General features: G+C 54.3%; 1 protein-coding gene across 3 annotated transcripts; it reads left to right on the top strand.

Annotated features, from left to right (window-relative positions):
- The first annotated feature begins 320 nt into the window (after positions 1-320).
- DHX34 (DExH-box helicase 34) lies at positions 321-27,679 on the top strand. Of its 3 annotated transcripts, none has more exons than XM_029209317.1 (17): positions 321-390; positions 3,194-4,176; positions 6,599-6,910; positions 8,378-8,632; positions 11,547-11,649; positions 12,605-12,822; positions 15,992-16,166; positions 17,489-17,682; positions 18,394-18,495; positions 20,244-20,486; positions 20,747-20,920; positions 21,280-21,412; positions 22,604-22,710; positions 25,029-25,310; positions 26,099-26,275; positions 26,491-26,629; positions 27,350-27,679. In XM_029209317.1, exons 2-17 carry the CDS (start codon positions 3,472-3,474, stop codon positions 27,481-27,483), a joined length of 3,453 nt encoding a protein of 1,150 aa, XP_029065150.1. In that variant the 5' UTR covers positions 321-390; positions 3,194-3,471; the 3' UTR covers positions 27,484-27,679. The 3 variants fall into 3 exon arrangements, with proteins under 3 accessions (XP_029065150.1, XP_029065165.1, XP_029065159.1); XM_029209332.1 differs by having other exon boundaries at positions 21,280-21,397; positions 27,350-27,678; XM_029209326.1 differs by lacking the exon at positions 321-390 and adding an exon at positions 708-730.

Genomic DNA, 27,679 nt, shown 5'->3' on the forward strand with positions numbered 1-27,679 from the left:
ATAATTATGAATCATAATAAATAAATAACGGGGCTGTTTTAATAGTGTCTGGGCTCCGGCCAGCTTCCTAGTTCGGCTAAAACCCCAGCGTCCGGGCGATCCCCAGATGCAAGTTCTAGCGCAACGTAGAGCAAGTCTCCACCGTCACGCCCCCACCGAACCCCTAGAGGGCGCAGCGTCACCCGAGGCTCCGCCCTAAGTGAGGCGGGGCCTGAGCGTGCTGTACGCAGGCGCAGAGTGAGTCTTGGGCGCTCGCAGCTGCTCACTGGTTCGAGTCTGCAGTGGGGCGGGGCTGGGCTGTGAGGATGGCGTGCGCAGGCGCAGGACCGGTTTCGGGAGCGTGAGGGCCCCTGCGGACCGGAAGTTGAGGCGTTCGCGGCGGTGAACGAGGTGAGGGGGCGGGGCGGCTGCGCAGGGTGGTGGCGGCGGCGGCCGGAGTCCGATCGGGTCCGGGAACATCTTGGGAGCGAGCTGAGGGGGGAGGGAAACCCCGAGATGAGGCAGTGTGTTGGAGGAGGCCGAGCAGCCGGGAGACACAGACCGAGGTGGAGCCTGAGCGTTCCTGAGAGAACCTGAGGATCAGAGAGCCTGAAAGAAATGGAGGCACGGAAAGAAGCTTCGAGAAACTGAGGGACCGAGAGACAGGGAGGTTGAGAGAGGAGGGAAGACGAAAACTGGAGAGATCGAGGGCAAGAGGCTGATGGGTCCTACCGAGAGAGGCTTAGAGGGAGTACGAGAGAAATGCGATCGCACCGGGAACTTGGGAAATGGAGGGAAACGTAGAAAGATGAGAGTGGAAACTAAGGTTGCGAGAAAAGTGTGTATATGTGTGTATGATGTATATGTATGCATATAAATATATATGAGTGATTTAGAATAGTACCTGATACATGCGTCAGCCCTAAGTAAATGTTAGCTATTGTTAAAGCTTCAGACAACTGAGCGACAAAATTTTAGGGAGAAATGGAGAGAGATGAGAGAGTCACGATGGAGGAAGAGAGTGATGGAGAGAGACGAAAACGGAGAGTCGGAAAAAAAAAATTCAAACAGAAAATGAGACAGTCAGATGGAAAACTGAAGTAGAGTGGCGTCGAATGGAGAAAGACAGCTGGAGAGAAAATCAGACTAAAGAACAGAATCCGAATGGGAGAGCATTAGATAAATGAAAAGAGATGGGACCAGGCAAGGAAAGGGAAGAGAGATGAGGGTGGTGAGCAGGATGGACCAAAAAAGACAAGAGACCTGAAGATGGAGAGCCAGACAGGAGAGAAATAGGGAAGCGGAGAAACCCTCTAAAAGCCTTAAGCCTAGGAAATACAGGCCAAGAGACCAAGAGATGGTCCGAGACACAGTTACAGAGAAACTAGTAGATCCAGGAAGTCGAAAAGGTAGTCTTAAGAGAATGGATTCCTTGAGAGTCATGAGGATGCTCTCATTCCGGCCCACATGCAAGGACAGGCAGTTAGCAGTCTGGGAGGAATGCTCTCCTCCATCTAATTGTCCTTGTCTTCTTCTGAGAAACACTGGCTCAGCATCACAGCAGTCTTTCAAGGCCTTTTCCTTCCCTTCTAGAACAGGAATTCCCTCTGAAGGTGCCGTGGCATCACGCAGCCCAGGTGTTTACCAGGAAGTGATGTGCACTCCCCACACATGGCTACTGCTCCTGTGGGAAACAGCTCTGCCAGTTCGCAAGTTCTTCAGCTGAAACCCTCACCTGGCTCTAATAACTCCCAGGGTTGGTCTGGGTCCCTCTGAGGCTACAGAGATGGAAGCTCTGAACTCTTCTGTGGTGGCCCTCAGAGATTGGAGGCAGAGTAGGTGAAAGCATTGCTAATGAACCAAGGTGAATTGTGGCCATTTGAGTGTAATTTTTTTCCAGGCTATATGCCCGTGGTTTCTCTCACTGGACTTGAATACCAGTTACCCATTTAGCTTCTCTGTGCCAGGCTAGGTGATAAACGTTGCAATGTTTTGAGATGGGTATTGTCCCCATTTTATAGATGAAGAAAACCTCAAAGGGTTTAATTTGCCAGTGGTCACACATCTGATAAAGCTGCGATTCAAACCCAGATCTGTTTGACCATGAAGTCTTTACCGTGGAAGTCTCGGGACCCTTTTAAGATCATAAACTCTTTGAAGAATCTGAGTGATGGGCTTCCCTCCGGAAAATTGCACATACGCGGGGATGTGCTTTGTTAGTTAGGACTTACGCAGCTAAGAGTCAGAAACCAAACCTTAAGAAAAAGACATTTTCTTGTGTAGCCGTGAAGTGGAGGGTTGGCGGGAACTAAGCCTCAGGCATTGAATGATGTTGCCAAGCTTCTCCCCGTCCCTCTTCCACTTCTCTCCTTGTAGTTGCTCGGTGACCATCCTTGTGTGTGCCTCGCTGTGCCCACGTGCAGCCTTTTCTGTAGGATAGATTTCTAGGAAAGACTATTTAAGAGCTACTACAAACAACTCCCTGTTTATATTGTCCTTGCTTAGCCACAGTAAATAAGCTTTTGTCTCCTAATAACATAGTGTAAATTCCAGGGAAAGGCCCTGATTGGCCCTCCTCGGGCCAATGTGTCCGCTCTTCAGACCAGTCACTGGTTAAAGGGGGAGTAGGGTACTGTGATTGGCCAGGCCTTTGTCACTTGCCCAACCAGTAGGAAATCTCTTCACTTAAAGGCAGTGGGAACCATGTGGATTCCGGGAAGGGCTGCTCTCCAAAGGAAAGTGCATTCGTTTTTCTAAAAAAAAAAAAAAAAAAGAAAAAGTGCCAGGCAGGGAAAAACAAAACATACATAATGCAACACTTGCAAAACTGTGCACTTGATTTCAAAGGGTTCCCAGGAGCCCTGAAACTCAGTGGACCACAACTCTCTCATGTTATCACCTCTCAGGACCACGTTCTGCTGTTGACTGGCCACATGACCTACATTCCTTCAGGTCAAACATTCCCTCCTCCGGGGATCCTTCCCTGACTCCCAGGCACAGTCAAGGAAGGCTCCCGCAACCCCCTGGGCTTCCTTTATCACAGCCTCCATCTCGGGATTGTCAGAGTCTGGCGAAATGACCACCTGTGGGTACTCAGCGTGGTCCTATTCATTGCTGTCCCTCCCCCCAGTCCAGTGCTTGCAAAACAGCAGGCTCTCAGTAAATGTTTCTAAAAATGAATGAATGTCTTCTGTTCTCTCCCGCAAACATTCAGGGCCCGAAATCCTAGCATGAACTTGTGTCCATCCCAGAGATCACCACAGGAGTCATGAGGTGCCCTGTGTGTCACCAGCTTGACCCAGGCCACAGGCCATTTACTCTGCCAGCACCTGCCGTGATCCTATCCCACCCCTGAGGAGGAAATTAGCTTTTTGAAGACAAAGTGCTTCCTTACTGCAGGCACTGGCCTCTCACTGCAGGAGGTGGGGAATATCTGGTCTAGGTGATCACAACTGAGGCCAGTTTTGTGACAACACTGGGATTAGCCACAGCATGCCGCCTCCCAGAACAAGGGAGGGCAGGGGTCCCCGAGACCGACCCCCGGCTCCCAGTCAGGAAGAGGACCCGGAGAAATGGGACTGGAATTGTCCAGAGACACGTCGCCTCTTCGAGGACGCCTTCTTCGGTGATGAGGATTATATCCGGCAGGGTTCTGAGGAGTGCCAGAAGTTCTGGACCTTCTTTGAACGCTTGCAGAGATTCCAGAATCTCAAGACCACCAGGAAGGAGGAGAAAGACTCTAGGCGTCCCAAGCACAGCATCCCGGCACTGGCCGACCTACCTCGTGCTTACGACCCACGCTACCGCATCAACCTCTCCGTCCTTGGCCCCGACACTCGGCGCTCTCGGGGGCTAGGCAGGCGCCTGGCCCCGGAGAGAGTGTCTGAGTTCCGCCAAGCCCTGTTGCACTACCTGGACTTTGGCCAGAAGCAGGCGTTTGGGCGGCTGGCCAAACTGCAGCGTGAGCGCATGGCACTGCCCATCGCCCAGTATGGGGATCGCATCCTGCAGACGCTGAAGGAGCACCAGGTGGTGGTGGTGGCAGGTGACACGGGCTGCGGCAAGTCCACTCAGGTGCCCCAGTATCTGCTGGCCGCTGGCTTCAGTCACGTGGCATGCACCCAGCCCCGGCGAATCGCCTGCATCTCACTGGCAAAGCGGGTTGGCTTTGAGAGCCTCAGTCAGTATGGCTCACAGGTGAGTGGGACAGAACAGGTTTCCAGTTTTTCCCAGTGACCTTGCAGAATAAGTTGGTTGTCCTATGGCAGTATTGTTACGAAAACACTTACCCTTTGACCCAGCGATGATTCTTGTAGAAATTTATCTATCGATTGGCCTGGAGATGGTCCAAATGACAAAGGCACTAACATTACCCAATATAGCACCTTAACAGTCAAAAATCGGAAATGCCTCCGTGTTTATCAGTCTTTTTCTAGGCAGTCACAAAAAAAGAATGAGGATGCTTCCTACTAATGAGTTCTAGGGTTCTAATCCTGGCTCGACCACTTAAAAATTTTTGTTTTTGAAGTTATCATACTCTCAACACAGAAGAATGCACTTATCATACGTATATAACTCTGAATTTTCATAAGTTGACTGCATTTGTGTAACTAGCATTCAGGTAAAAATGTCAAACTTACCAGCACCCCAGAAACCTCCTCGTTTCGCCTCCCAGTTACTGCCTTGAGGCCTCAAGAGTCATCACTATTCTTAGGGATAGATCGTCATTTTAGTGCTAGATTATCAGACCTGCGTTAGTGATAGAATATCACAGATTATTTTCTCCTCTTTTTGTTACTATTTTGAAAATTTATTTATTTATTTATTTGTTTGTTTTGGCTGTGCCGGGTCTTAGTTGCAGCACGCGGGATCTTTTAGTTGCAGCATGCGGACTTCTTAGTCACAGCATGCATGCGGGATCTAGTTCCCCGACCAGGGATTGCACCGGGGCCCCCTGCATTGGGAGCGCAGAGTCTTACCCACTGGACCACCAGGGAAGTCCCTCTTTTTCTTACTTTTTATAAATGGAATCAAAAAGTATGTTCTCTTGCTCACTATTGCCGGTTATGGCCTCTGTTGCTCAATATTAGTTTTGTGAGACTCACCTATAGTATCATCATGTAGATGTACACCATTCCTTCACACTGTTGTATGGTATTCCATTGTGAAGGCACCACAATATTGGTTCCTTTTACTGTTGATGGGCATTGCGGAGAGTTCTAGTTTTAGGCTCTTGTGAATGGTACCACTATGAACATTCTATAACATGCCTTTTGGTGTGTTTTGGTACATATTTCTGTTGGGTATATATCTAATAAGGGTAGGATCACTGGGTCATACCAATACTTGTTATAGTTAATCATTTTCATTGTAGATTTTCCAGTGGGTCTGTAGTGATATCACATTTTAATTTGCATTGTGAGTTTTGTTTTGTTTTGGCTGTGTTGGGTAGTAGTTGTGGCATGCAGGATCTTTGTTGAGGCATGCAGGATCTTTCCTTGTGGCGCGTGGGCTTCTCTCTAGTTGTGGCATGCAGGTTTTTCTCTCTCTAGTTGTGGCGAGAGAGCTTAGTTGCCCTGCGGCATGTGGGATCTTAGTTACCCGACCAGGGATCAAACCCGTGTCCCCTGCATTGGAAGGCGGATTCTTTACCCCTGGACCACCAGGGAAGTCCCTGCATTGTGAGTTTTAATTTGTGTTTCCTTGATGACTAAGGACGTTGAGTGCCTTTTCATGTATGTATTAGCCATTTGGAGATCCTCTTTTGTGAAGTGTCTGTTCAAGTCTTTTTCCCATTTCGCTTTTGTGTTTTCTGTGCTTTTGTTCTTGATTTATATGTCTTTATAGCATCTGGATATGAGGCCTTTGTAGGATTTATGTATTGTAAATCTTGTCTTCTATTCTGTGAGTTTCCTTTCATTTTCTGAATGGTGTCTTTTGATGATGGTGTCTTTTCATTTAAATATAATACAGTCTGTCATTTTCTTTTTATGGTTGCCACCCTTTGGGTTCTGTGTAAGGAATTTTTGCATACTTTAAGGTCATGAAGATGTTCTGTTTTTTTCTAAAAACCTTTACATTTAGGACTGTAATTCATCTGAAATCTATGTGTGTATGATGTGAGGTAGGGGTTAAGATACATTTCCTCTCAATAACACTTTTTAGCGATTTTACTTTGGATGACTCGTGTCAGTTTCTCCATTTCTGAGGTGAGGGTAATACTAGTGCTTATATTGTGTGGTAGTTGTGAGGATGAAGTGAGTTGATATACATAAAGATTTAAAGTAGTTCCTGGCAAATAGAAAGGACTCAAAGAAGGGTTAAGCATTACTATTATAATTAATTAGTATCATACATCAGGCTCTGTGCCAAGTACTTTATGTGCATTAGCACATGTAATTCTCACAGCATCTAGGAGGAAAAAATACGCATCTGTGGGATGGAGTTGCCCAAGTCAACAGCACTAAGTGGCAGAGGTGGCATTTGAACCCAAGCCTGTTGGACTCCAGAGTCTGATGTGGGACATTTGCTCAGATTTTCAATTTGGGGAGGGCGAGGGGCTGTGGCCCAGGCCCAGGTCCTCTCCTGACCACACGTTCCCACTGCCCCCCACTCCCAGGTTGGCTACCAGATCCGTTTTGAGAGCACACGCTCGGCGGCCACCAAGATTGTGTTCCTGACAGTGGGGCTGCTCCTGAGGCAAATCCAGCGGGAGCCCCGCCTGCCGCAGTACCAGGTCCTGATCGTGGATGAAGTCCACGAGCGGCACCTCCACAATGACTTCCTCCTGGGTATCCTCCGGCGCCTGCTGCCCCAGCGACCTGACCTCAAGGTCATCCTCATGTCAGCCACCATCAACATCTCGCTCTTTTCCAGCTACTTCGGCAGTGCCCCCGTGGTACAGGTTCCCGGGAGGCTCTTCCCCATCACGGTCAGTGCCCCCCTTCACCCCTCCCCAGACTTCCCACCTGGTCTCTGGCCACCCTGGACATGCCCCTTCTCTTCTCTTTTTCTCTGTTTCCCATCTCTTTGATTAATGATGTTCTCTCTCTCTCTCTTTTTTAAAGTTGCTGTTTTTGGAGCATTTACAGTGTGCTGGATAGAGTGCTAAGTGCTTGTTAGAGGAGACCCCAAAATTTAAAGGCTCAAGTAACATAGAAATAAATTTTTCTTATATAACCCAAGCCAGCCACGTGTGGCTGGTCCAGGCTGATGGGCAGCTCTGTTCTACGTGGTCACTCAGGGACCCAGGCTCCCCTTTTCTCATTGCTCTACCATCTCACAGGGCAGGGTTTCTAGACTCAGCGCTTTTGACATTTGGGTCTGGGTAATTCTTGGCTGCCCTGTGCATCACAGGGTGTTTAGCAGTATCTCAGAAGTGGCAGAGCCAGGACTTGAATCCCACTCACAGCCAGACATGTCCCTGTGCTCGATAGCTTCTGTTTGCCCTTCCAGATCTCCTTGTCCCTTCCCCACCTTCCTGTCTTCCCTGGGAGGCACAAACGGACCCCTTTCCCCTCTGCCTTCTGGTTGGCCAGTGGGAAAAGGAGAGTCAGCCCCTCCCCTGAGGTCTCCAGTGAACTGTGACCCTCACCCGAAGTCACAGCTCCTTTTCGAGATGTCTCTCCACACAGCTCTCTCCTTTATGGGTTTTTTTAGTATTTTTTTGTGGTACACGGGCCTCTCACTGTTGCGGCCTCTCCCGTTGCAGAGCACAGGCTCTGGACGCGCAGGCTCAGCGGCCATGGCTCACGGGCCCAGCCGCTCCGCGGCATGTGGGATCCTCCCGGACCGGGGCACAAACCTGTGTCCCCTGCATCGGCAGGCGGACTCTCAACCACTGCGCCACCAGGGAAGCCCTGCTTTATGGTTTTGATAACCACTACTTCCTCTTGTTTTGGGGCCCAAGAATTGATAAGAGCTCTGAGGTTCCTAGCCCCAGGAGATGCACTGTCCCTTGTGGTTTCTGGGTCTAAACGCCCATCAGTCTGTCTTCTAAGTAGCCATTAGAAACAGTGAGGTTGCTTTCAGAGAAGTGATTTCTAGAGTTTTAATCCCAACTCCACCCCTTAAAATTTTGTTCCTGTTGGAGTTATACTCCAGATACAAAAGAGTACCCATATCACAAGTGTACAGCTCAATTAATTCTCACAAATTAAATACCTGTATAGAGCCAGCACCCAGATTAAAAAACATGAACGTTACCAGCACCCCAGAAACCTTCCAGTTACCTTGATACTTTGACCTTTTATTACATCCTCCTCAGATACCGTCTTTGAGTGTGCTGTCTGCTGCCTGACTGATCTGTGTCTTCTCTGTCAGCCTGTGGCCTCCTCGCCCCATTGCTTGGGAGCTGGAGTGACAAGGTATGCTCCTGCCTGGGGCTGTCTCCTCACAGGTCGTGTACCAGCCGCAGGAGGCCGAGCCAACAACATCCAAGTCGGAGAAGCTGGACCCGCGGCCCTTCCTCAGGGTGCTGGAGGCCATCGACAATAAGTACCCACCCGAGGAGCGGGGTGACCTCTTGGTCTTCCTCAGTGGCATGGCGGAGATCAGCGCCGTGCTCGAGGCCGCCCAGACCTACGCCAGCCACACCCAGCGTTGGGCGGTGCTGCCGCTGCACAGTGCCCTCTCTGTGGCCGACCAGGACAAGGTGGCGCATGCAGCCAGGCCACGTGGGGCAGATGGGGGTCTGGGGGGCGTTGAGGGCAGCTAATGCAGGACAGATGTGACCCCACAAGCCAGGGCTGTGGGCTGCAGAGGGGCTGCTCCCATCTTTGAGTTCCTGATGAGGTGGGAGGCATTGGAGCTGAGCTTTGGAGGACAAGGAGGGTTTTTTTCTTTTTTCTTTGCGGTACGCGGGCCTCTCACTGTTGTGGCCTCTCCCGTTGCGGAGCACAGGCTCCGGACGCGCAGGCTCAGCGGCCATGGCTCACGGGCCCAGCTGCTCCACGGCATGTGGGATCTTCCCGGACTGGGGCACGAACCCGTGTCCCCTGCATCGGCAGGTGGACTCTCAACCACTGTGCCACCAGGGAAGCCCCAGACAAGGAGGGTTTTGAGTAGGAGAAGAGGGAGGAAGGCAGTCCAGGTGGCGGGAACCAGCTTGAGCAAAGGCCTGGAGATGGGAACCTGTGAGTGGGGTGTGGGGAAAGGTGAAGAGACCGCCTGGTTGGAATGGAAGGGTGCTGGGAGAGAGGCCTTTGGGTCACTGTCTTAGTTATTGATTGCCGTATAACAAATTACCCACAAACCTAGCAGCATGTTTATTGTTACATGCATTATCTCACATAGTTTCTGTAGATCAGAAATCTGGGAGGAGCTTAGCTGGATGGTTCTGGCTCAGGGTCTCTCATGAGGTTGCAGTCAGATGTCAGCTGGGGATGCTCTCATCTGAAGGCTTGACTGGGGCTGGAAGATTATCTTCTCAGGTGGAGCTGGCTGTTGGCTGGGGGCCTCTCTAGGGGGCTGTTTGAGTGTCCTCACAATATGGTGGCTGGCTCTTCCCAAGAGACCAAAGTAGAAGCCACAGCATCTTTTATGACCTAGCTTTGGAAATCACAAACCATCATTTCTACAGTATCTCTTAGTTTTTTTGTTTTTTGTTTTGTTTTTAATTTCCAGATAGTAGATAGTTTTATTTTATTTATTTATTTTTAAATTTATTTATTTATTTATTTATGGCTGCATTGGGTCTTCATTGCTGCGCACGGGCTTTCTCTAGCTGTGGCGAGTGGGGGCTACTGTTCGTTGCAGTGTGTGGGCTTCTCATTGTGGTGGCTTCTCTTGTTGTGGAGCATGGGCTGTAGGCACGTGGGCTTCAGTAGTTGTGGCTCGCAGACTCTAGAGCACAGGCTCAGTAGTTGTGGCGCATGGGCTTAGTTGCTTCACGGCATGTGGGATCTTCCTGGACCAGGGCTCGAACCCGTGTCCCCTGCATTGACAGGTGGTTTCTTAACCACTGCGCCACCAGGGAAGCCCTATCCCTTAGTTTTTAACCCGGTCTGCCCTGTTCAGGGGGAAGGTACTGGGTGAGGGTGTGAATCCCAGGAGTTGAGACTCCCCCAGGCTGTGCTGGAGGCTGACTACCATAGTCACCTCCGGAAGAATCCCTTCAGGTCAGACTTGGTTGTTTAGTGATTAAAGAAACAAGCTTTGAGCACCTCCTTAGTGCTCCCCTTGCTCCAAGGGGCCTCTTTGGGATACAGTGGGAGCTGAGATATGGTTCTTCTCCTCAAGCTGCTGGTCCGCTGAGGGGGGATAGACAAGTAATTGACAATCCCACAAGTGGTAGAGGAGAACTCTGGATACTCTGAGAACAGAGTCTTGGTGGATTCAGGAAAGGCTTCCTGGAGGAAGGGACTCTGTACGTGGAGACCTGAGAAAGCCCCATTGTAGGAAGGGGGCGAGGAGAAGCGTGTCCCAGCTGAAGTGTGTGGAGCACTGGTTTTGTGCTGGGCAGAGTCCTGAGCTCTGTGCACTCCTTGTCTCTAAGCTTCACAGCCGCCCTGTGTGCCAGGTCCTGTTGTCCCCATTCAGTAGATACAGAAACTGAGGCGTAGGCACTTATGCAAAGTCACATAATTGGCAGAGCCAGGCTGTAGAACTTTGTAATTTGGTACCAGAGCCCATACTCTTAACCAGAGGTTGGCAGACTTTCTGTGAAGAGGGCAAATTTTTAGTTTTTATGGGCTCTATGGTCTCTGTCGTAACTACTCTACTATTACAGGTAGAAAGCAGCTGTAGACTGACCTGGTGAGGCTGTGCTCCATTGAAACTTGATTTACAAAAACAGGTGGCAGGGTGGATTTGGCCTGCAGGCTGCAGTTGCTGACAGCCACTCTTAACCACTGTGCTTGGCTGTCTCTTGGGTCCATGAGAAGGGCTTGTGCAAAGGGCCTGGGGTGAGAGAAAGATGGGACAGCTGGGAAACTGCACTCAAAGTGGCTGGGTCCAGATTGTGAAGGGGAAGTCAGGAGAAATGGGACTGGAGAGGTGGGCAGGGTTAGACCACCAGGGACCTTGAAGACCCATTGTGGTGGTGGGCTTTGTCCTGAGGGCACTGGAGGGGTCATGGGAAGGTTCTGAGCAAGGTGGCGGGCAGTGCCAGTTTGTGCTTTAGCAGATCCCTCTGCTGCATGTGAAGGCTGGATGGGAGGGGATGAGACTAGAGACCAGGGAGGAAGCTGGAGCGGGATTGGGGTGGGAAAGGAGGGGCGTGGAGCAGGGCAGGGGCTGTGGGTTTGGGGAGGAGGGAGTGAATTCATGAGATGTTCAAGATGATCTGGTGTGGCGGGGTGGGTGAGAAGGGAGGGAACACCCAGGACAGCCCAGGTTCTGGTCCCGGTGATGCAGTAGATGAGGAGCCATCTCTAAGATGGGGGCCCGAGTAGGGAAGGGTTCAGTAGAAGGTGCTGAGGCTGTTTTAGACATATGACTGTGAGGTGCCCATGGGACATCCAGGAGGCCACTGGACACATGGGTTAGTGAGTGCCGAGTTAGTTGTGCAAAGGGCCTGGGGTGAGAGAAAGACAAGGCACTGATGCCGCCTCTTCACTATACCCCAGGTGTTCGACGTGGCCCCACCTGGAGTCCGGAAGTGCATCCTCTCCACCAACATCGCTGAAACCTCAGTCACCATTGATGGGATCCGCTTTGTCGTAGATTCTGGTAAGCGCTGCCCCCCAGCTACCTCAAGGATCTGGCGAGAAGTGTGGGGTTTGGAGCTGTGCACATGTAGTGAGGGAACTCTGGACCACAGCAGGGAGGAGGTAGTGTTTAGGGCTGTGTAGCAGTGGCAGCATCTTAATCTTGCTCAGGCCCTCCTAGCTTGCTCCTGCCTCAGGGCCTTTGCATTTACCGTCGTCTCTGCAGAGAGCTGTCTCTCCCCAGATTTTTACACGGCTCACTCCCTCACCTTATTTCAGGACCTGCGCAAATGTCTCCCCATTAGAGAAGCCCACTTGTTCACTTTATCTAAGTGATCTCCTTTCACTGTCACTTCCCTTATGAGGCTTTGTTTTTCTTCATAGTATGGGCATTATATTTTATATATCTTGATCTATCTATTGTCTGTCTTCCCAACTAGACTGTTCTCTGGAAAGTCAGCATAGCCTAGTGGCGAGGAGACACTGGGGCCAGCCTGCAGGTACACTGCCGGCTGTGTGACTCTCAGTGCGTCAGTTTGCTCATTTGTAAAATGGCACTCATCACAGCACCTCCCTCAGGTGTTGAGAATTAAAGACGTTAATACATTTGGGGGCTGAGGCTGGAACCTGGCACAGGGTGAATGCTCAGTAAATGTCAGCAGTTATCTTATTGTATTGAATCTGATGCCACTGACGATAAAAGATTCCATAATTTTATGTTGGATGACTGAACCTCTGAGTAAGAAAAGGCTTGAGAAAATAAATGAAAAGATAAGTGAATGAGGAAACTAAAGAATACAGTAACAAAATGGTAGGGTGGGGCCAAGAGTAAGCTCTCAGTTAGTGTTACTGGAACAGAGGAGTAAGTGAGGGTGTCAGTGAGTGAACGGCTGGGTAGAGGGCCAGGTGCATGGAGGGCCCACGTGGCTCCTGCACACACATTCCCTTCCCTCCCTGCTACCCTCCTGCCCACCCAGGGAAGGTGAAGGAGATGAGCTATGACCCGCAGGCCAAACTGCAGCGGCTGCAGGAGTTCTGGATCAGTCAGGCCAGCGCTGAGCAGCGTAAGGGCCGGGCGGGCCGCACGGGCCCTGGCGTCTGCTTCCGCCTCTATGCCGAATCGGACTACGATGCCTTCGCCCCCTACCCTGTCCCGGAGATTCGGAGGGTCGCCCTGGATGCACTGGTGCTGCAGGTGAGGCAGGGGCTGGTAGGGGACTGCATCCTGAGTGCTGGTGCCAGAGAGGAACCCAGGAGGCATTTAGACATGGTTTCAGGGTCAGGAAGGGCAGGGCTGGCCAGGCCACTGAGTGGAACTCATTCCTTCCAAATGTCAGATCCCGTATTGAGGGGAGAACTGTTCCCCCAAATCCACAGGGTCATGGGAAGAACCTTGTGACTCAGTCACAATGCTTTCAGCTGTAACAGAAAACCCATCAAGAAGTGGCTTTTAAAACCGGGGTTTTGGGCTTCCCTGGTAGCGCAGTGGTTAAGAATCTGCCTGCCAACGCAGGAGCCATGGGCTCGAGCCATGGTCCGGGAAGATCCCATGTACCGTGGAGCAACTAAGCCCGTGAGCCACAACTACTGAGCCTGTATGCCACAACTACTGAAGCTTGTGCCCCTAGAGCCTGTGCTCCGCAACAAGAGAAGCCACTGCAGTGAGAAGCCCTCGCACCACAACGAAGAGTAGCCCCCGCTCGCTGCAACTAGAGAAGAGCCCGCACACAGCAATGAAGACCCACCACAGCCAAAAATAAATAAATTTATTAAAACGAAAACAAACAAAAAAAAAACGGGGTTTCTCAGTACATTTTATGTCATGGCTTAGATGTCATTTGCTTAGATTAGGCTGCTGTGACAAATAGACCCACTCACATAACAGCCAACACAGCAGGACGTTAGTCCTTGGGTTGGTGGGCAGTTTCCTTTATTCAGAGACCTGGGCCTTCTTCCTCTCATGGCTCCATCATCTCCCTGGGGCGTCTTCATCATGTGTGTCAGCCAGCGATGGGGAGAGAGCGTGGGACTTAACGTTTGGGAGGGTGTGAGGGCCAGGTCCACAAGCAGTGTACTTCCCTTCCACTCACCCTGGTGAGAGCTCGGTTCTGTGGCCACTCCTCACTGCAGGGCAGGCTGGGAAGTGTAGTCTCTGTGCTCAGGAAGAAGCAGGAATTGAAAATGGGGAACAGCAGGTGGCATCTGCCTCAGGCTCACACGTGCCCAGGTGAGAGAGAGGCATGAACCAGCCCCCTTTCCTATGGGCGATGCACACTCATTGTTTCTATTCATTTGATTTCCTTTTAAAAAAATGCCAGTTGTGACCCATGTCATGGAGTTCCTGACTCACATAACCTGCTGTTTGAAAAATGCTGACTTGAACAATACAGAAAACGTACCGTTTCACGTAACAGGAAACCCTGAGATAGGGAAATTCCAGGCTTGGTTATTTATTTATTTATCTATCTATATCTATCTATATCTATATCTGTATATTTTTTTCGTTGTGCCAGGTCTTAGTTGCAGCACTTGGGATGTTTTTTTAGTCGCGGCATGCGAGATCTAGTTCCCCGACCAGGGATTGAACCCGGGCCCCCTGCACTGGGAGCGTGGAGTCTTACCCACTGGACCACCAGGGAAGTCCCCAGGCTTGGTTATTTAAATAGAATGGTGATGTCATAAAGGAACAGGGTTTTTTTCTAGCTTTCCAGCCTCAGCTTATCAGCAGCTGTCCTAATAACGATGGTGATGATGATAAAAAGCACTTACCTCGCACTTCCTGTGTGCTAGCTCTGTTCTAGGTGCCTGAGTTATGTATATAAGTTTTGCTCCTCACACAATCTCTGTAGTAGGTAAACTTATTCCAATTTATGGATGAGAAGCAGGATGCAGAGAGGTTAAGTAGCTTGATCCATGTGGTATGGCTGGCAAGTGGCAGAGCCTGGATTCCATCTGAGGCTGTCAGGCTCCAGAGTGTGCCTCATGAATGCCACCTGGCTCTGATAGCCATGGGCAGCACCTCCTCCTCCTCTACTATCTGGCTGCAGAGGCGATGAACTGCCCCTCTTTGTGGGTCTCATTTTTTTTTTTTTTTTTTGGCCGTGCCGAGCAGCTTCCAGGATCTTAGTTCCCCAAGCAGGGATTGAAGCCAGGCCCACGGCAGTGAAAGTGCAGAGTCCCAACCACTGGACCGCCAGGGACTTCCCAGTTTGTGGGTCTCATTTTTAAGGCCGTGGGAACCTTTTCCAGAAGCCCCCTGGCTGGTCTCCCATCCTGTCTTGTCAGCAGAACTAGGTCACGTGTCCACTCTGTGACCTGTAACTGTCCGGGGTGGCGGGGTGGCATTGCCCGACTGGATCAGAGCAGTGATTCGCAGTCTCAGCTACACTTTGGAATCACGAGAGTGCTTAAAAAAACAAAAAACAGCTGTGCCCTACCCCTCACCCAGAGCTTCTCATTTAAAGGTCTTTTAATGAGTATTAGTGATCTCCCAGACAACACCATAGCTTAGTGAGCAGGGAGGAAGGTGGTACCACTGGCTGCTGGGTGGATGCCAGAACTTCTGGTGCCCTCCAGATCAGGCCCAGGAGAGCAGGTCACCTTACCCAGAGACTTTGGCAGATCCCCTAGTCTCTCTGAGCCTTGTTCTCACTCTCTCATGGTCATGGGAGCCACCATGCCAGCCCTTCCTTCATCCACTCACCAGAGAGGTGCCGCTTCCCTATGCCATGCCAGGCCTGGTGATGATACATGTTTCGCTGCTTTCTCCCCGTGACCTGCTACCCCTCTGAGCCTTTGAATCAGTCGGGATGCTTTGGTCAAAAGTGAGAGAAACCCAACTCAAACTGTTGTTAGCAGAAAAGGGGCTTTTATGGATTTGTGTGTCCATGTTGGGGGGAGGTCTAGCTTAGGAAAAATTAAGGATTTCTCCATCTGCTGTGAATGGGCTAATTTCCAGGCAGTGGAAAAACTAACCACAACAGCTCTGGGCTTCCATCCTGGCCCCTCACAACCAGAGAGGATGCTGGAGCTTCTCTCTCTCAGCTCCAGTCTGCAAAGTCCCAGGGAAGGATTCTGAATGGCCCAGCTCAGGTCATGTGCTCATTCCTTAGTCAGTCGCTCTGACCAGGGGCTGAGAAACCTCAATTGGTCCAGCTTAGATCGTCTGCTTGCTCCGTGGCCAGGGTGTGGAGAAGAGCTGCTAGGCAGACAGACAGATAATGGCCCTCCTTCCCTGCTTCTGTACAATGAACCTTGACATTGGGCATTTTAAAGTATCACAAGTTTGTGATCCCTGAGTCCCCCAGTGTTCCACAGTGGCTCATGTGTTCCCCATTCCTGACAGGGTTTGGTTCTCATTCCAGATGAAGGGCATGAGTGTGGGGGACCCCCGAACCTTTCCCTTCATCGAGCCCCCCCCACCAACCAGCTTGGAAACGGCCATCCTCTACCTCCGGGACCAGGGGGCCCTGGACAGCTCAGAGGCCCTCACCCCCATTGGGTCCCTGCTGGCCCAGCTGCCTGTGGACGTCGTGATTGGTGAGGACCCCCCCTTGGGGTGATCACATAGGGTCCTGGGAATGGGTGTGGGACACCGCTTGCTCTGAGTGCCCCGGGGTCAAGTCTGGTCCTTCTCTGGGCCCTGTCCATTCATTCTCAGGTCCTCTGTGTCAGGTCCTGTTCTAGCGCCAGGGATATAGCAGTAAACAAAACAGACATTTCCCTCCTCTGCACAGCCTGTCCCCAGCTCCACGTGGTACCCCCTCTATTGTGGTTGGATGTCAAAACCGCCTGCCTCTTCCTCTTGCCCATCCTGAGTCATCCCTGCCCCTGCCGAGGAACTTGCTGACCGAGGCATATTTATCTTGCCCAATTCTCCTGACTTGAGACATTCTGTGTCTACCAACAATCCACGGCCCAGAGAATATTGCTAGCTGAGCTCTACCACCTGGGGCACCACTTCCCAGGCATAATTCTCAGGGGAGCTTTCTGCCTGCGTCAATATCGTTAAAGTCCCCATCATTGCGACATGCTGGAGTGTCAGTATGGGCAGCAGCCTGGGTACCACTAACCCTGAGGGCCACCCACAGCTATGGAAATGGTTATTTTTGTTTATTTGAGAAGGAAACAGGGCTAGTGCAAGGAGAATCAGATCTGAGAAGAAAGAGAACAGTCTGTGAGCATTTGCTTTGCGTCAGTGGAAGACTTTGTGGCCCTTATTTCATCTTCACCTGGTGAGGGGAGGGCCTCTGGGCACTCCTGTTGTACAGTTGAGGAAAACGAGGCTCAGAGAAAGGTTGTCACTCGCTCGCCAGGGAGGCACGCCCCAGCCAGGCCCTGCGGAGCAGGCGACACAGATGATGCAGTGCTGGGCAGTTCTGGGCCCCGGTGGCTCAGTTACCGTTCTTCCTCTGTGCCAGTTGGAGCTCCCAGTGCTTCCCAGGTGAAACACAGTTCATCCTCACAGCAGGTAGATGCTGCAGTTAACCCATTTCACAGATGGGGAAACAGAGGCACAGAGAGGAGGAGGGACTTGCCTGAGGTGACGGAGCTAAGGGGTTCTGGGACAGCCTTGTTTTACTGCCCTACTTTATCTTATGAGGCTACACGTGTAACAGGAACTTTCTGGAAAGGTAGGCAAGGGGAACAGTGAGGGTGAGTCAGATGTGTGACATGCAGGCCACTGACTTTGGGGCAGGTGGAAACAGTCTTCCATCACATTGGGATCCGATTCTGGATTTGATTCTGTCCCTCTGGCTCCCGAGGCCCTTTGTGGGTGAGGTGGAGGGTGGGTCAGGGGCCCCAGAGGGCTGGGGACGCTGTCAGGCGCCCAGGAGGCTCAGCGCAGTGTCTGCCCCCAGGGAAGATGCTGATCCTGGGCTCCATGTTCCACCTGGCGGAGCCTGTGCTCACCATCGCCGCCGCCCTCAGCGTCCAGTCGCCCTTCACCCGCGGCGCCCAGAGCAACCCTGAGTGTGTGGCAGCGCGGCGACCCCTGGAGAGTGACCAGGGCGACCCCTTCACGCTCTTCAACGTCTTCAACACCTGGGTGCAGGTGAGGTTGACAGCAGGGTGCCCCCGTCTGGCTGTCGTTTTGCACGGGGCCAGAGCCTCCCTGAGGCTGTGGCTCCTCCTTGTGCCCCCACCGCCACCCCAGGGACGACCACTGAGCCCTCCACAGGCCGGGCCTGTCTGGGGAGAACCCTGACTCCACCATTCATGGGACCAGCACGTGCAGAGGCCCCCGCCTGAGGGGGAGCCTGAGGTTTCTAAAGCACTGACGAAAGCCAGTGCCATCTGGAGAAAGTTTAGATGCCTTAGGCTGGGGGCTATATCTTGAGCACACGTTCCCTGACTGGGCCGGGTCCTGTTCTGGGCAGTGCTGGGGACCCAGTGGTGACTAAAACTACCTGGCCCGGCCCTCCTGGGGCTCCCAGCTCAGTGCAGGAGAGAGACTGTCCCTGGACAGTGACCAGCCAGAATGGGCTGTGATGGGGAGTCCAAAGGGGCTGGGAGAGCCCAGGGAGGGTGTCTGACCCCTTGTGGTGTCTGGGAGGGCTTCCTGTAGGAGGGGGCAGTGGGGCTGAGACCTGGAAGAAGGAGGAGAGCAGGTGGTGCTGAGGGAGGGCCGGCAGGCCTGCCTGCCATCCTCCCAGAGGCTGGTGTTTGGGCTCACACTGGGTTCGTCTGGGCAGTGGGTCGGCACCCCCATCCCTCCTCCCAGCTGGCCAGGCCCTGACCCTCTGGTGGCCGGACCTCCACCCAGGTGAAATCTGAACGGAGCAGAAACTCTCGCAGGTGGTGCCGCCACCGGGGCATAGAGGAGCATCGGCTGTATGAGATGGCCAACCTGCGGCGCCAGTTCAAGGTGAGGCCCGGGAGGAGGGGTGAGGGCCGGCCTGCCCAGGCAGACAGGGCCAGGAACAGACCTGGCGAGTGGGGGTGGGGGGCGCTGGAGTGGGGTGTGCATGACACCTTCTGCGGCACGGCTTCCCATCCTCTGACAGTCATCAGAGTCCCACCCTACACCCGCCTCCCCTACCGTCGCATCACCAGGTGTGGAGTGCGGCCTGGGCAAAGGAGTAGAGATCCAGGAGAGTTTCCTGGAGGGGTGGACAGGGTCACAAGCCGCATCCTCACGAAAAGCCGCCTTCTCTGGAGTGGGGGAGCCGAGCTGGCCGAGTGCCAGCAGGCCGCACGGGGCACCAGATTTGCAGCCGGACATCCCAGCAGTGAATCTGAGCTCTGCCGCTTGCTAGCAGTGCAACCCTGGGCGAGTTACTGGGCCTCTCGGGGCCTCAGCTTCTCACTCTGAAAATGGGGAGGCCAAAAATAGCCCCTGCCTCCCAGGGTTCCCATGAAGATTAAATGAGTTAATACACCTAGAGCATTTAGAAGGGCCCGACACACAGGTGTTCCCATACAAGTGTTTGCAGTTTTCATCGTCATTATGAGGATGTGGTTCGGGCTTCCCTGGTGGCGCAGTGGTTGAGAGTCCGCCTGCCGATGCAGGGGACACAGGTTCGTGCCCCGGTCCGGGAAGATCCCACGTGCCGCGGAGCGGCTGGGCCCGTGAGCCATGGCCGCTGAGCCTGCACGTCCGGAGCCTGTGCTCCGCAGCGGGAGAGGCCACAACAGTGAGAGGCCCACGTACTGCAAAAAAAAAAAAAAAAAAAGAAAAAGAGGATGTGGTTCCACAGCTTGCTTGTGTTGTTAATATTCCACGGGCCTCTTTCCATTCGAGCACAAAAAGATCCAGTGCCGAGTACTTCTCTGAGGTCGTGTAGCGTGCCACGGAACGAAAATAAAAGAGCCCCTGGTGTAACCGTTCCTCTCGGCTGCAGGAGGGCAGATTGCGGCCCAGAGTGGACGGTCAGTGCCAAGGCCTCCCACACAATCACAGGGGGCTCCACGTTGGGGACCACCAACATCCCAGCTGTTCTCGGCATCTCTCAACATCTCTGACTTTCTAAAGAGCGACGGTTCAACCTTTGTTGAGCCCCAGATGCTGAGAAACTAATGAAAAGTGTGGGTCCTTTTCTCTCTCTCACTCTGAGTCACATATGATATCCTATCTCTCCTCGTTGGTCGGGGCTCGATGAGAAACAGAAGGTCCAATGCAGTAGGTCCCTGGGAGACTGTTTCCAAAGGCGTGGGCAGTAGGTCTCTAATGTGCATTGGAATCACAGGGAGGGTCCGTGCTATCCAGATTCCTGAGATTCTGATTCAGTCATTCTGGGATGGGGCCCAGGTCTTGGCATTTCTGAGCGTACCTGGAGCCTGGTGATGACTGTGTGCAGAGGAGGCCCCGGGGAGGACCCTGGGTGGTGATCGCCCGGCCTCCTCTCCTCCCTCCTGGCGGCTGACCCAGGTGTTCCATTGGCCGATGACAGAGACGGCTCTTTCCTGGAGCAGTCGTGTGCCCGGCACCGTGCCAAGAGTTGTTCTCATACAGCCCCTTTCAGCCCTAGCAGGGAGGCCCCAGGAAGGTCCCTGTTCTTCATTTGAGGAAAAGTGTGGCTCTAGGGTGAGGTCTTGTGCCACCAGCAGCAGGCCCCAGACCGGAGCACGCTTGGCCTGCCCCGTGTCCCTCACTCGGGCCCCACCCGCCCCCAGGAGCTGTTGGAAGACCACGGGCTGCTGGCCAGGGTCCAGGCCTCGAAGCCGGGGGACAGCTACAGTCGGCTACGGCAGCGTCGGGAGCGCCAGGCGCTCTACCAGCTGAAGCGCCAGCATGAGGAGGGCCAGGGACGCAGGCGCAAGGTGCTGCGGCTCCAGGAGGACCAGGACGGCTGCTCCAGCGATGAGGACCGGGGCGGCACAGCCTCCCAGGGGGCCAACGACAACGTGGACATCCAGGTGAGGCGCCGTGGGGCTGACTGGTGCCTGGGGTGGGTGGGGATGGAGTTGATCAGAGCGGGGATGTGGGCTACCCTGGGCGTCTTATGGGACATGGCCTTGCTCTGGGGTCTGAGAGGACACAGCCCTGCCCTCATTCAGTAGGCAGGTTTCCATGGACAGGAGTCTACAGAAACCCTTGGATCCACAGATTCCAGTACAAGCCCCTGGGGTAGTGGGGAGGGCCCTCAGGAACCCACCTTCCCCCGTGTTGCCACCAGGATGTGAAGTTTAAGCTCCGGCACAACCTGGAACAGCTGCAGGCGGCCGCCAGCTCAGCCCAGGCCCTGACTCGGGACCAGATGGCCCTGCTCAAGCTGGTGCTGGGCCGGGGCCTCTACCCCCAGCTTGCCATCCCGGACCCGTTCAACAGCGGCCGCAAGGACTCGGACCAGGTGGGTCTCCTTCCCTCTCCCCGTCCCTGTGTGTGTTTTGTCGTCTGTCACCCCTTCCCAGCACCTGCTCTGTGCTGGGGATACAGCAGTGACTGAAACAGCCCTGGCCATGCCCTTGTGGGGCTGCAGTCTAGTGGCGGGGGCGGGGGATAGACTCGTTCCCAGACAGATGACCAGAGTGGTTGGGGTCGGGATGGGGACCCAGGGGCTGAGGGGGACCTGATTAGCCTTGGAGGAGGTCAGGGAGGGCTTCCTGGAGGAGGAGCCTTCTGAGTTAAGATGAGGAGGAGGGAACCTGGCAGCGGGAAGAGCAAGTCTGAGGGCCTCTGTCACCCAGCGCCCACCTTCGGCTTCTCCAGATCTTCCACACCGAGACTAAGCAGGGCGCCGTGCTGCACCCCACCTGCATCTTCGCCAACAGCCCTGAGGTGCTGCACACACAGGAACAGGAGGCCAGGGGCGGCGATGGGAGCCGAGGTACCCTGAGCCCAGGTGGGGGTTGGGGGAAGCCCTCCATCAGGGACATGAGGGGCAGGACAGTGACCTCAGGGTGCCCCTCGCCGTCTGGGGTTACCCCCTCGCTCCTCCCCACATTCAGCTTCGCTGGGGCTTCTGATGTGGGACCTGCAGGTCCCAAGAACCAGACCTGGATGGGTGGCCTTGGCAAGTCCACCCCTTGCTGAGCCTCGCCCTCCCCATGTGGTGCTGGCTGCCCCGAGCCCCGAGCCCGTCCCAAGGCCTGAGGTTTTAGCAATTAGAGCAGCGCCTGCCAGGAGACCTGTCCTGGGAGCCCCGTGAACTTCAGGGCTTGGTCCTGCCTGGGGGGCTCCCCCAGCCCCAGCGTTCAGGCAGTTGGATTCGGTCTTCCTTCTAGTGGGATCCAGGCCACAAAAGTCGCTTCAGCTGAGGCTGCACTCAGGCCAGGCCAGTCCCACCAGGGTGCCCTTCCCCAGGTGCAGGCCCTGCCCTCAGGAGCGGGCTTCACGTCTGCAACGTGAAGGTCTAGTTGTGTGCTCTGCCTGAGCGCTGAAACACAGCTCATCCTTCTGTTTGTAAAGAAAGTAACATACTGCACTGAAACGGTAAACAGTAATCCCCAAAGGTAAGGTTTATGATTTTAAATACCAAAGATAGAATTTGAAGTTTTCTCTCTAATCTTTAAGTGCTGTAAGTTCCAAGTGAATTTGCCCTCTTCCTATTACATTGTTTTGCTCCTTTTTGGAAACATTTTGTAAGTTCCAGGCATTCTGCAAGTAGAGAGTGTGTGAGGAACCCTCCGTGTTCTTGCCTAGCTGTAGCTGTCACCATTTTTCCATCCTTGTTTATTCCGTCCCCTTGATTTTTTTTTTTCTTTTTGCTGGAGCATGTTAAAGCAGGTCCCAGACATCTTACCAGTTAGTAATAATAATAAAAATCATATTCATAAGGATTGTTTTTTTGCATCACCACAATGCTGTCATCACCCTTAACAAAATTAACAATAGTTCTTAGTGTCACTGCATAGCCAAAACCACATCCAGCCCGGCAGAGTATTTAAGGGTAAGCCACAGGCATTTTACCGTGACACACGCGAGCATATCCTTTGTGTGGACGTGTGAACGGCCCGGGTGGGACAGGCAGCCACTGGGGGATGACGGGTGTGGGGTGTGGCGGGGAGCTGAGCTGTCCCCTCGACCCTTCCAGATGACAAGGACAAGATGAGCAGCAAGCACCAGCTCCTCACCTTCGTCTCCCTGCTGGAGACCAACAAACCGTACCTGGTGAACTGTGTCCGCATCCCCGCTCTGCAGGTGGGTCCTCGCCGCAGCCTCCCTGCCTCCCAACTCCCCGTGCCATGGCTGTGTCCCAGGGCAGGGGGCCCCAGGTGGGCCTGGAGGAGCTGCCTTCCCCCAGGCTGGCTGCTGTCATTCATTACTCGCTGAGTGCCTGCCGGGTGCCAGGACCTGTGGAAGGTGCACAAGGCAAGACCCGGTTCCTACTCTCCAGGAGCTCACAACTAGCGGTGGGGAGGGCGGGCAGTAGCATTAAACGCAGTGCAGCACTAACTGATAGGGTAGAGGGCGATAAGCGTTTGGGGAAAATAGAAAGAACGGGTGAGGGGATTGGGGAGGGGTGGGTTGGGGGGCAGGGGAGGGGACAGTTTCTAGTATAGAATTAGGCGATCCGGGTGGGCCTTATTGAGAAGGTGCAGTCAAGTAAAGACCTGAGGGAGGGAGGAAGCCATAGGGATCTCTGCGGGAAGAGTGTCCTGGGCAGAGCGAAGAGCAAGTGCAAAGGCCCTGAGGCACCACGTGCCTGGTGTGGACAGGGAACAGCTGGAGCAGAGTCAGTGAGGGGGAGCATGGCTGGAGAAGAGGTCAGGGAGGCAGGTGAGACTGGATCCCCCTCCCCACCACCACCAGAGGGTTCTGAGCAGAGCCGGGACAGGATCTGACACGGGGCAGAGGCCAGGAGCCCAGCAAGGAGGCGGCTGAGGTCGTAGGGCAGAAGCGGATGGTGCTGGAGGCTGAGAATGTGCTCAGATTGCAGATATACGTGCGTCTACGTGTCTGCAGCCAGGAAGGGGGGTTCCTGACAGCAGTAGCTGCCACACCTGTGTGCCCACTGCGGCCACCCTGTGGTTCCAGGCCTGGCCACAATTCTCACTTTATAGGGGAGAAGATGGGGCTGGGTGCAGGGGGCAGTGAGGAGGAGGGCGTGTCCCTTGACTAAGCCACACAGTGAGCAAGTGGCTGAGCCTGAACTCAGGGTCACAGGCCACACCTAAGGCCTCCCCCCATCAGGTGGGTGTCCCCGTTACCCCGACCCCCTCGCTTCCATCCCAGGGAACATAGAGGGAAGAGAGAAACCCTTCCTAGAGCCCTGGGAGATGTTGTTGACGCTGATTTCCGCTGGCACCAAGAAAGCGAACTCTGATCTGCTCCGTTATGTCTTCGTTCAAACATGTACTGAGTGGCCACCTGGCACCAGTCGCTAAGTACTCTTCCGGGTGCTGGGAATGCAGTCGTGATCAGAATGGACAAGATTCCCTGTGTTCGCGAGGCTCATGTATAAGTGGAGGAGGCAGATGGTAAAGAGAAGCACAAATGTAAGAGACCACACCAGATGCTGTACCAGTGCCGGAGGAGGAATGAAGTGGGGTGAGGGCCGGAGTCCTGGTGGTCAGCAGGACCTCGGGACAGAAACACGGCTTTGCTGGCTGAGACGCTGCCTGATAGTCAATCCTCCCCGCCCTGCCCCTGCCCCGTAGTTTCTGACGATGGAGACTTTCAAACATGCACAAAAGTAGGACAGCACACTGGACTCTCATGTTCTATCACCAGCCCCACAGACCCCTGGCCCGCGGCGAGTCCTGCCCTGCCCACTCACCCCCGCCCCATCCCACAGAATTTTCCCCAGTGTGTTATCTTGACAGTTTTCGAAGAGAAAAGTTGAAAGAAGTGTAGAGTGAACACTCAGTATTCCCACTCCCCAGTCCTGCAGCTAACGTTCGGGCTTTGCTTTGTCACCTCTCCACTCGTCAGTCTATTTTAACAGGTGGGCTTCCTTTGAACTTCTTGATGCATTTTAAAGTAAGTTGCTGACATCAGTACCCTTCACCTGTAAGCACTTCAGCATGCTTCCTGTTAACTAACATTCAGTGTTTGTTTATATATTTTGAGGATAAAAGGTATAGAGAGTGACACATACACATGTTAAGCACGCCATTTGACAAGTGTTGACAAAGACACACACGTGTAGCCCCAACCCTAAGAAGATAGAGACGGCCACTGGCCTCCAGCACGGGTGATGACTCCCCTGCCCCTGACTTCTTGGAACCTGCTCTGTATTTTACTCTTTGGTCTTCATTAGTCTCTTTCTCCGAGTAGAATTTCAGCTCCGTGGGGCGAGGACTGAGTCCGTCTTGTTCACGTTGTGTCTCTGGCACCCGGAAGAGTGTCTGGCACAGAGTAGGCGTGTGATCAGTGTTTGTTGCAGGGCTGGGTGGACGTCTGGATGGGTGGGTGGGTGAGTGGGGGCTGGGCACCAGCCCAGCCAGGCGAGGGCCTCTCTACGATGGCATCCTGCCCCTCCCGCCACTGCCTGTCCCCTGCCCCTTCTCTTCCAGTCCCTCCTGCTGTTCAGCCGGTCCCTGGACACCAATGGTGACTGTTGCCGTCTGGTGGCCGATGGCTGGCTGGAGCTCCAGCTTGTGGACAGTGAGAGTGCTGTCCGGCTCCTGGCGGCTTCCCTGCGGCTCCGGGCCCACTGGGAAAGCGCCCTGGACCAGCAGCTGGCCCACCAGGCCCGGTGGCGGCTGGAGGACAAAGACGACGAGGAGACGGCCCCAGTCAACCGCAAGGAGGTGGCAGCCCTGAGCAGGGAGCTGCTGCAGTTCACGGCGTCCAAGGTACCCGCCTCCTGGGCACCTGCACCCCCTTGGCCAGAGGGGCCATCAGCCATAGGGATGAGATCTCTGGAAGGCCTGGCTTCCAGCTCATCAATATGCACACATTTGGGGGTTTTCAAACCAGAGAGGTTGATGACAAGCCCAGCGTCACACAGCTGGTAAGGGGGGAGCCAGGGTTTGACCCCAGGAGCCATGCCATTAACCCCTGCGGCCCTCATTCAACAGATGTTTATGAATACATGCTGCATGCGTGGTGCAGGTTACCCCTCGTTAGCAGTTAAGGGCGTGCAGGGTGTGAGAGGGAAGCTGTAAGGCATCTGTCTATTCGTGGAGGACAGACGGGAAGAATTCAGGCGGAGCAGATTTGAAACTGATCCCCCACCTCTTTAAGTGGCGGGGGGTTGAGAATTGCTCTTGAGTCTATTGCTATTACACGTGGATGGGGTGCGACCCAGTGGACCAGGGAAAGGGGAACAGGCTGACGTGCTGGAGGAGAAGGGGCAAGGTGGCCAGACTTGAAGGCCAGACTTAAGGTCTGGATGTGTTCCCAGCAGTCATAAGGAGAGAAGGGCTCTGGGGAAGGCAGGTGAGATGGGGGATGGGGCGTCAGGGAATGTTCTAGACAAGCCTGTGGTCATGAGTATCTGAAACCGTGTTGTGATTGGCTTAAGCAATTAGCCCCCATAACTGAGAAGCCCAGGGGTGGACTTTCGGCACGGCTGGATCCAGGTGCTCCGATCATGTCTGCCTGAGTCTCTCTCCCCTATTTCCTGTCTCTCTTTGTTCAGGTTTCCTACAGCCTCCGGCGGCTCACAGGGCTGGAAATCCAGAACCTCTATGTGGGACCCCAGACCATCACTGCTGCCCCCAGCCTCCCTGGCCTCTTTGGCTGCTCTACCCCATCCCCCCATCCCACCAAAGGGGGCTACGCAGTCACTGACTTCCTCACCTACAGCTGCCTCACGGTGAGCACGGACCCCACCTTGGCCCCTCATCCTCCTGCCCCTGAAAATGCGACGTCAGTGATTCCCCCCACCCTCTGCCCCCAACCACACTCCAGCTTAGTCCAGGGATGCAGTTTCAGAAAGGGGCCTGCCAGCCCCGAGGGGTTCTGGGAAGGTCCCAGGCTGGCGGCGGGGTGCGGGGGGGAGCCAGGCCTGACACAGCCTGCCTGTCGCAGAGCGACGCGGACCTGTACAGCGACTGTCTCCGCACCTTCTGGACCTGCCCCCACTGCGACCTGCACATGCCCTTCACGCCCTTGGAGCGCATCGCCCACGAGAGCACCTGCCCCGAGGCCCCACAGGACGGTCCCCCAGGTGAGGCTGGGGCAGTGGTGGCCAGGGCGCCTGTGTTTGCCCAGCTGTCCGTCCAGCTTGTGGTTGTTGACTGTGCGTCTGGGCACTTGCTCGACACTCTGGGGACTCACGACCTCCGCCGTTTGCCCTGGCTGGGGCCATGTGCGGACTCCGTCACAAGGACCCAGAGCCCGGGACCAGGAGGCCCTGCAGCCACCTCATTCTCAGGTCGTGGTGTCTGTCTCTCTTTGGTCTCTGTGTCTCCGCCTGTCCGGTCGGCCTCTGTGTTCCTGTCTGTTTCTCTGTCTCTCTCTTGCCGTGTCTCTTGTTCTTTCCTCTGTCCCACAGCTCTCTCTGCCTTGGCCACGTCCATCCTGTGGGCATCTGCAGTGGGCAGACCCGGGCACAGAGTCTTCTGCGGTGCCCCATGCGCCACCCGCTGGTGCTTGCTGGGGAGATGGCTGTAGGGCCACGTGGTCCCACCCCAGGGCTCTGTTTGTCTCTTTCAGTCTCTGTGTCTCTGCTTGTGTCTTTCTCTGTGTCCCTTTCACCCCCTGGGACACAGAGTAAAGACTCGCCTCTGTGTGTGTATTGATCAAGGAGGGCTTCCTGGAGGACACAGAGCTGGAGTCCCCAGAGGCCAGGAGAGAGCCTAACCCCGCCAGGTTTCTGGGATTTGGGTGGGGGTGAGAGCATGCAATGGAGCGTCCCCCTCACAGCCTCCCATCTCCTCTCCCTTAGGGGCTGAGGAGGCTGCCCCCGAGCCCCTCCAGAAGGCATCTGCCCTGCAGAGGCCCTACCACTGCGAGGCCTGCCAGAAGGACTTTCTGTTCACACCCACGGAGGTGCTGCGGCACAGGAGGCAGCATGTGTGAGCCCAGCCAGTCCTGGACCAGGGCCAGGGCCAGGGCCAGGGCTCCCGCCCAAGCCCCCAGCCTAGACGCGGAGCTGTGGTCTGGGCCCCCCCGCTGGGAGGGAGCATAACTATGTGAATAAAGTCTCACCGATGGAACTTCCCTGGTGGCGCAGTGGTTAAGAATCCAACTGCTGGGCTTCCCTGGTGGCGCAGTG

This window comes from Monodon monoceros, unplaced genomic scaffold (assembly GCF_005190385.1).
Source record: "Monodon monoceros isolate NGI ecotype Baffin Bay Population unplaced genomic scaffold, NGI_Narwhal_1 Super_Scaffold_10, whole genome shotgun sequence".
NCBI lineage: Eukaryota > Metazoa > Chordata > Mammalia > Artiodactyla > Monodontidae > Monodon > Monodon monoceros.